This window comes from Polyodon spathula, chromosome 9, assembly GCF_017654505.1.
Source record: "Polyodon spathula isolate WHYD16114869_AA chromosome 9, ASM1765450v1, whole genome shotgun sequence".
NCBI lineage: Eukaryota > Metazoa > Chordata > Actinopteri > Acipenseriformes > Polyodontidae > Polyodon > Polyodon spathula.
Window position 1 is genome coordinate 26,617,468 of NC_054542.1, and position 9,348 is coordinate 26,626,815.

At 38.0% G+C, this 9,348-nt stretch overlaps 1 protein-coding gene across 1 annotated transcript in view; it reads right to left on the reverse strand.

The window, feature by feature from the left end:
• The window catches only part of LOC121320642 (transmembrane protein 47), a 40,995-nt gene extending 32,647 nt beyond the window's left edge, over positions 1-8,348 (reverse strand). Inside the window, exon 1 of the mRNA XM_041259157.1 lies at positions 8,004-8,348. Coding sequence (XP_041115091.1) covers positions 8,004-8,232 — 229 coding nt within the window. The 5' untranslated portion in view covers positions 8,233-8,348. The remainder of the gene's footprint in view (positions 1-8,003) is intronic.
• Between the last annotated feature and the right edge of the window lie 1,000 nt (positions 8,349-9,348).

Here is a 9,348-nt window from a genome sequence, read left to right on the forward strand (position 1 = left end):
AGCGCGAATACTACCCAAAACAGCAACAAAAAGTACTCGTTATTCAGAAAGACTGTGATTATCTGAGTTTGTTTTGTGTGCCCTTTTGTGTATTTGATATTTTATTTGAATCTTTATTTTTGTAAATATACTGCACCAGCAGTTTCAGCCCCGTATCTTGTGTTTTGTCTTGCTTCCTGAACCTGATGTCACCACCCACACACAGCACTCTAGCCATCTGCCATATATGGTGTCACTGTGGGATACAGCGCCTCCAGAGTAGTCAGGTCAGGAGCAGTAGTGTGGGTGTTTTTTTTTCTATTTTTAAATCTTTTTTTTTGGTTTTTTGTTTTTTGAAAAAATATTTTTTTGATTTTGTGAAGTAAAAAAGAGAGGGTGGGCAGAAGAAGGAAGCGGCAGCGACAGCAACCGGGATGACTGCTGGGAGGCCTTTTTGAGGAACCTCGCGGTGGAGTTGTGCCACGGCTGTGGTACGTATGGGCACACATTGGCTATCTGCCCCTCCCAGGACCAGAAGGAAGAACCAATGCACAGACAGCGGAAGCACAAGCATCCAGTGCCCAAAGGGTGGAAGCACGAGCGTCCGACATAGACCGCAGAGGGTTAAGTTGGTCCAAAACTGGTGACCTTTAAATTTTGTCTAAAACAAATGTATATAAAACAACTACTAAAAAGTGGATACAAAACTAAACTGTGTTCATTTTAAACCTCACAAACCCATTTTTCCAAATTTCCCTACACAAACCAAAGTGTTTTAAGTACTTAATAACCTTGTCCAGGGTCCTGAAAAGGCTTCCATGAGTTAAACTTACCGTCTGTTCTCGGCTGCGTCAGATGAAAAAAGAAATCTTATCAATTTTAAGAAAAGACCTGTCATATTAAAAACTTTTTTTTTTTAAATAATATGAGCTTGTTGCAGTGTGGCACAGCTGCCGGTGTGTGTGTGGGGGGAATATTGGGTTAGCAGGGAGGGGGTTAAATTTATCCTTGCCAAAACACATGTGAATTTGGCTGGAGCCTACAATTGAATAAATGATTCATTAGCCACAGGTGTATAAAATAGGTGTTCAAAGGTGGTAATTTGGTGGTAAAGGTGGAGGTCTGTGTTTCGTGTTCCATGCTGTGCCGTCTGTTTGTTTATTTTCATGAGTTTTTGTAAAACCTTTTGTTTTGGCTCCGTGCCTTTTATTTTGACCTGTGTGTGTTTAGTTAGTATTTGTACTAATGTATTTTTGTGACTTACTGCAATTAACCTTGCAGCTTTGTGTCTGTGTCTCTGTCCCTGCCGTTACCATCTGGGCTGGGATGCTACCATGCCACAAAGCTACAAATTATTTATTTTTAAATTGTCAATCCCTGTTTGTTGGGTATAACATGGTATTTAAAAGCCAGAAAGATTGTGTTAAAAACAGAATATTGGATGGCTGTCAACTATAGTAAGGATATTCAAAAGTTTTCCTTAAAAATATCACCAAATGAAACTTTATTGCCCTTGGTTTCAGATCACTATTGACATTGTTTCTTTGACATAAATAAGCAGATACATACCACTTGTACTTTTATATTAAACACATTATGATAAAAAAAAATGAACACCTAGGTATTACAGTACCCCAATACAAATCCTGTAATATTGGTTAGGACACAATATAAAAAATGTGAACAAACTCACATAATAAATTACTGGTCTATAAAATACCATATTCGAAATAAGCAAAGATTATAGGTTCTTGAGAACATAAAAAATAAGTATTAATGAACTTCACTCCATAACCTGTGCATCCAAAACAACACTGTATCATTACAATTCATCACAAATCAGGAATCTAAGGTTCTTATAAGCATAACTTTCACACGATTTTTCAAGTGAACTCTGTGTGGGTGAGCTTTGATGGTAATGCATGCACCCAAAGAGCAAGCCAAGGGTCCATCAAAGTATATTAATAAAAAACCATCTACCCTGCAGTCTGACAGGCCTTCTACCAGGGCTGCCGAATGTTCGCTCCAACGCACATAATGTACCCCAAAGGATTTTGATGGGAGCTGAAGATTGTTCCCATGATCAGCTAGTTTATTTATTTGCTGCGTAATAGCAATTTAGACTCCCGTTTGTACTTCTCCCTTCAATTTCAAACTTATGATGTTATTATTTTATTCAACGTCACATTTACTTTAGTTTCCCCCAGATACTGTTTTTCATTTTATATTTAAACTGCATTTAGTTATATTTTGCACATCTTATTGATCCTAACTACGTTTTACATATTAAGTCTAACCCCTAACTTTTGTTAATTATAAATATATAATTATTTGGTTGGGTTAAATATCCATGAAAGTTTGCATGCCTGCCTGTCTTTGCAATGCAAAATGTTTTTAATTCACGTTGCTATCACTACCACTTAGGAAATGTGCATGGGTATGAGTACAATCTTGTGCGATTATTCAGAAGCATGTTGTCCCTCTACAAGTTGACTCTTAGGGTGTGTTCCCACTTTTCAGGAAGCTAACATTTGTTTTCAGGGAGCTGCTTAATCAGTAAACAATTTCAGGACCATGACGCAACTTAAATTTTAAACATCTTTGTTTTAGTTCACGACCCCTTTAATAATGAGGGCTTCTGAAGTCTTTAGGCTGTGGAGGCAACAGATTCTCTTCCATTGCTAACAGAATCAATGTATCAATGTTGTACAGGAATACACATTTCTGATTGGCCAGATCTATGCTGTATATTATGCGGTTATTAAAAAAAAAGGCCCTGCACTGTGTAAAAATGATATTACTCTCCGTTACCTAAAAGCATGATCTTTCTAATTGCCTCAGATGAACAGCATATTAACATTTGTTTCCCTTCATTTTAATTTGGACTCAGTATTATCTCATTTGAACCACTTACTGTATTTTTAATAAGCCTGAAGAGGTTATAATGGTTCTGGCACTCCAGGATATCAACAGAAACTGAATTAACACAATGATCCAAAGTTTCCCTTGAGAAAACTAGTGCTGAGCAAAACTGCTCAATTTTCTCATAAATCAGTCCATTAGTTATGAATAATGATGAAGTTGGTGCTGTGATACAGCAATTTAAGACTCATAAGCAGCATGTCTTTCAAGGACGCTGGGTTAAGGTCAGCGTCTCCTGAAAGTGTTTTCTATTTCTTGTTTTCAGATCCAGGATGGAAATATTGTACAGTTAAGCGAACCCTGCAAGTAAGCCTTGTTCCTTACAATGCGACCTGCCTTGGTATGGAGCGCCATTTGTGCCAAAACTATTCAGCCATTAGTTTGTCAATTTGTTTGTCAATTCGTTCGTTAATTAGTGAATTAGTGAATTTGTTTGTCAATTTGTGAACTGGTCAATTTGTCCAGCAATTCATCTATAAATTTGTCAATTCGTACAGTAATTCATAAACGTATTTGTCAATTCATCTAATAATTAATTAATTAATTTGTCAATTGATTAATACGAAAGGCTGCACGGACCTGCAAACTTCCAACTGTCAATCTCGCACTGTGCCAAAAACACTGCAACCTTTCTAGCCAATGGGAGCACACACTAATATTTTAATCAATGAAAATCCAGCCTCACTTAAAACTGCTTCAGCCAATAATATTTAGAAGGGCGTTTCATAAGATATTCTGTTGAACAAGATACTCAACTCCGCTGATTTTCAATGGAGACTTCCGTCTCACTGTGTGCAAAGCATTGTGGTATATAGAGTTGGGCAAAAAAATTATATGGCGAGTCAATGCAGGCGAACAAAATGTTGTTGGTTTTCGCCATGTTAAAAAAAATGCCAGTAGTTTGTTTACTGTACTATATTGCTGTGTCTTGGTAATATTTTGTGTTGCCGGACTGTTAAATGAATTAATAAATATGCTTCTTTAGAGTGATGTTTCTGCGTGTGCGCCAACGAACAGGACAGCACTCCGAAAATAGCATTTTTGATAATAACTACGTGCTGTCATAACTTGCTAATGTTGCTGTTTTCTTCAAAAGGCCTTGTGCAAATGTGAAATCTATTACAAATGTTTTTTGTTTTTGCGAACCCCTGATCTAAACAGCAGTGGATCTAGATACTACTGTTTTTTTGTTTTTTTTTAACTCTGTATTAATCCAGCTGGAGGTTTTTTTTTTCCACAGGTCCAGTAACACCATAAAAAAAAAAAAAATGAAATTAGGTCCATGAAAATCACTTTATGGGTCATTCCATGCCAACTCAACCAGTGTCGTTGCCTGTCCGTCTCAGATTTTCCTAGAAAAATTCACCTGGGGTTTTTCAGACACGCTGAGTTCTGAGATGATAACCATTATTGTTTTTTAAAATATCCCCTTTGACCTGTGACCTTGCAAAGGACAACCTAAAGTGAGAATGGGACCTTCACCAGAAAAATCACCCTGGGAGCAATTTAGATGCTACCGTCATGTGTAACACCTCGTTCTACTCGTATTAAATAGGGCTTTTCAGAAAAAAAATAATAGCAGCACCCTACTGACTTGGGGCAAATTGCCAGAGGAAGGGTAACTGACAAATTTTATTCGAACTTCAGCCTAACCTTTTACCCTGTATGGGGATGTGGGTCCTAAAATGTAAGTATTGCTGTAAGCACGTTAGGAACCAGTCTTCCAAATTCTGTGAAAAACATTGTGGTTTCAAGTCCCACCACTGGTCATTAAACCCCCTTGAAATTTGAATTCTTGTTATTTGTACCAAGTTTAGGATGTAATAACTTGTGTGGGGGGGACTCCAAAAAATCACCCAAAGTTATGTTTAGATAGATGTTTGTGGCAGACTGGTGAGTGGATAGAGGCCCAGAGACAGTCTGCAGTTTAAAAAAGTAACAATTTTATTATAAATAAACACAAAAATAAAGTGCACAAGAGCAAAATAACAGATACTCAAACACAAATAAAGCAAAAACAAAACTCACAAAAATAAAGTTTCCAGGCTGGGCAATGCCTTCACTGGATTTAACACAAAACACAAAACACAAAACACAAAACACAAAACACAAAACACAAAACACAAAACACAAACCTGCTTCCTCAGCTTCCTCCTCCCAAACAGAGGCCTCCTTTTATGTCAGGTGGCTGGGCGCTGATTGATCGTTAATTAACCTAATCAACTAATCAACCCCAGCCACCTGAATATAATAAACCCAGGCAGGTAGGGGAAATTAACCCCATCCCTGCCAATTTAAAAAGGGCAGAGCTTTGCTCTGCCACAATGTTAAAGAGATCTACAAGCATTAATCAAAATATGTTGGTATCTGGGGATTCTGGAGTTTTGGCAGATTTTTTTGAAGTTGCATTTTTTTGAAGTTGCAAGTTGGATTTTAAAAACCAAAAAGTGATAGTAAAGTTAATTTTCTAATACGTTGTGGTGCCTACCTAGGGGAATAATTGATTGACTGACCAACCATTTGTGAAAAAGCCACTTACTACATTCTCATGCTAGCCAATCAGTCAATTTCAGGCACAGCTGAAAGCCTTTGGTTTAGGAGGTATTCGATGACAGAGACAGGTGTATTTTAATGGTGCTGTAAACCCATCAGCTCCAAGCTAGTGCCAGTGGCATACTGTTACTTTTTCCTCTAGCTCAATCCTCAAAGAATTCATAATTGAAGAAATAGCCAGTTTGGATAGAACTATGTGGCACTTTAGCCTCACCAAAGTGTCAATAAGCAAATGTTCGAATGCATAACAAATGCAACTTAAAAAATCAACCAAAAATTCACAATCCCCGAATACCAACATATTTTACTTGATGCTTGTAGATCTCATCAACATCTATCCAAACATACCTTTGGGTGATTTTTTGGAGTCCCCCCATGCAAATTATTACGGCCTAAACTTGGTGCAAATAGCAAAAATTCTAAGTTTAATGACCAGTAGTGGGGCTTGAAACCAAATGTTTTGCACAGAATTTGGAAGACTGGTAGCTAAGGGGCTTACAGCAATACTTACATTTTAGAACTGTAAAAGGGTTAGGCTGAAGTTCAAATAAAACTTGTCAGTTAGCACTCGTCGGACAATTTGCCAGAAGTATGTAGGGTGCACCTAGTATTTTTTTCTGAAAAGCCCTATTCAGTACGAGTAGAATGAGGTGCTACACATGATGGTAGCATCTAAATTGCACCAAGGGTGATTTTTCTGGTCAAGGTCCCTTTCTCACTTTAGGTTGACCTTTGCAAGGTCACAGGTCAAAAGGGACATTTAAAAAAATAATAATACATGTCAGAAAACCCCCAGGTGATATTTCTAGGAAAATCTGAGACGGGCGGGCAACAAAATGTCCCTTTTCTGGTTGAGTTGGCATGGAATGACCCTTATACTGTATATTTTTGGGGTAAGAACCACCACTGTGAAGGTTATTAAAACATCCCATTGTCCCACCTGAGGAACAATTGATTCAGCTACATTTTATTTCCAGGTCTTGGCATGATGTATATCCATGCAGAATATTTTGTGTATTTAATTCTGCCTGCGGTGCATAATCAAACAGAAAATTAAGCTGATCCATCAGAGACTGTACAAAACATAACACAGCTTTTATTTCAGGGCATGGCAGTAAAGATTTATGCAAATTGTTGCTCCGTTCTGCTGAGGATTGACTGTAATAATAAGCGATTTCAAAATGACCTCAATTCGGTTCATTCCTCCATTGTGGGAAGGTATTGCGTGTAATAACTGAAATGTTTGTGGAAGTGGATAATAATAATAATAATAATAATAATAATAATAATAATAATAATAATAATAATAATAATAATAATAGGGTCTGTATATTTCTAAGTTGCCTTTATGTTTCCCTCCCCTAACCTGAGTAACAAAATTACATGACAACGAAGCACATACATACGCTTAACTAAAAGTAAATACCACGCTCATACTACTGCCCTCCAGCCTGGCACAACGCCACATACATGATGTTTATGAGTTTTAAACGAAAATTAATTACAGCAGTGCTTACTCCAAACCTTCAGACACATACTCTAACACAACTAGTTATCGAACTGTAGTGCGCTACCACGCAGATCACAGCAGTTAAACATTCATCAGTTGCGCATAAATCCCATTCTAGTCATTTTTCTAACCACTCGTTTGATATAAAAATACATTAATAACAATAATAATAATAAAAAAAAAAAAACCATAAACTATCGATACAAAATAATCTGGCAGTGTGAACATGCACTTTTTTTCTCCAAAAAGTTTATTTAGGCGCTCGCTAAGCAACTATGGAAACCTTCAACAATGCCTCATTTTCCCGACTAAACAAAAGCTAGAATCAGACAATGCAACTCCACTCGACATATTCTGAGAAGACCTACTTTTGATGAAACAGAATACTACACCACCAGTCAATTAACAGTTATATGAAAAAATGCGTTTAAAATTACTTCTGTAGAAGAAAACCGCGTTAACCATGTGAATGAAACTTAATTTTACTACGCATAATATCTGCAAAGAACACGTTCTCTCTGCGTGCAACTGTGCATTGATTTGCTTGCAGTGTATTGGAATCTATACTTCGCATTACTTAGTTAAGAGCGCCGTCAAAAGCAGTTACAATATATACATAATAGACGTATGATAACAACTACAACTTCCTGAACAGATCTCTATTAGAAAGCTGTAAAAAAAAAAAAAAAAAAAAAAAAAAAAATGCATGGAATGGAGTATCTGCAATTTAAAAAGTAAATTACATTTTTAAAAAAAATTAAACGGGATTAAAAAGAAAGAAACGGGTACTGTTCAAACGCCTTTTGTTATCCCAGTGCTGATCTGCATCTCAATGCTTCAGAACGGGGTCAGAACGTAAGGATCTTTCACGAGGATCTTTGCATCGTCCTACCTGCTCCACTGAATACAATCTGCTACATAACAACTTCGCAGTTCTGCAGACGGGGGAATCAAAGCTTGTTTTCATTATCAAACTAAAAATCAAAATAACGATATATAAAGTATTTTTAACATAGGGATAAAACCGATCTTCTCTCACCGGTGCCAAGTGTGGAGTTGCAGTGCCAGCTGTCGTCAGTGTTCGCACGTTTCCAACAGGATTCCCATAGAGACAGATAATAGTGATTGTCTGCCGTTACCCAGGCAGGACTCAAAACTGCTCCAATATCCAGACACAGGGCCAGGAAAATGCACACTAAACCCACCAACTTCAAAGGGGTCAGAACTGAGGCACGGGCTTCCTCCACTCCACTGCCAGATGAAGCCATTACGGCTCTATTTCTTCTCTTTATGCTCAAAATTTTTCTTAAAGTACTGTGTAGATAGAGGCACTCAACTCAGTGATGTTGCGCTCACTGCTCCGCTGCTCTATCCCACTCTACTACTGCTGCTGCTACTGCTGCCTGCTTTTCGCTGCACTGAAACTAAGAGCCTGTTAGAGCAGTGACGTCAGGAAGAAAAACACTGGTTGCTTCGTAGCACCTACTGCTGGGCCAATGATAAAGCTCCTGTTGCATGGACAAAGTAGATGTATCATTGTAAATTTGAAAGGTCTGTTTTCATTTTACAAAAGCTTACACTTTGCTTTTAACTACACCACATTGTACCGTGATTTTAGTTTTTTTGATGCTGTTTTTTTTAACCATATTTCTCTTCGATTTTTTTGCTTGCTTTACCAATTTTTCACTATATATTTTCTATACTCTGCTACGTTTTTTAATTTACTAGTACTACTATACTGCCCAAATATGCCAAAGGAAAAGCTCTTTACTGTTTTCTCAATACAGTATAACGTTAGGTTATTACCATAACCCTGTTTCCCTGAAAAAAGAATGACAACTATTACCGAATGGGAAGAGCCTCTCTGACCGTCAATCTCTGAGCAAATCATCCTGTTGAAGAGGGACATCCTCACAGTAGCACATCGCCATTTTCTTTCGAAAACAGAGGTCAGCTGAGGACACGACCTCAAAGGGTAATGGTTGGCATTTTCTTTTCAGGGAACCAAGATTATGGTAATAACCTAACGTTTCCTTTCAATTCGAATGACAACCATTACCGAATGGGAAAGCTGTACCAAAGCTGCCGTGGCTCCAGGCACAGTGATAGCAACAGAGCCCACTCGACGCCTAAGGGCATGCCGCCTGCAAAACTCTAGAGCCCAGAGAGGGTCTCGTTCGGTTTGTCACATCATGGCGGTAAAAACGCACAAATTTCTGACTACCTATCCATGTAGAAGCATTGCATAACTCATCTAAGGAGATGCCATGAAGAAAAGCCCATGAAGTTGCCTGGCCCCTAGTAGAATGGGCCGTAATGTCCCCCGATAACGGAGAGTCCGTCTTTCATACTCCAAGCGTATCGCATCTGTCACTCAGTGTGCT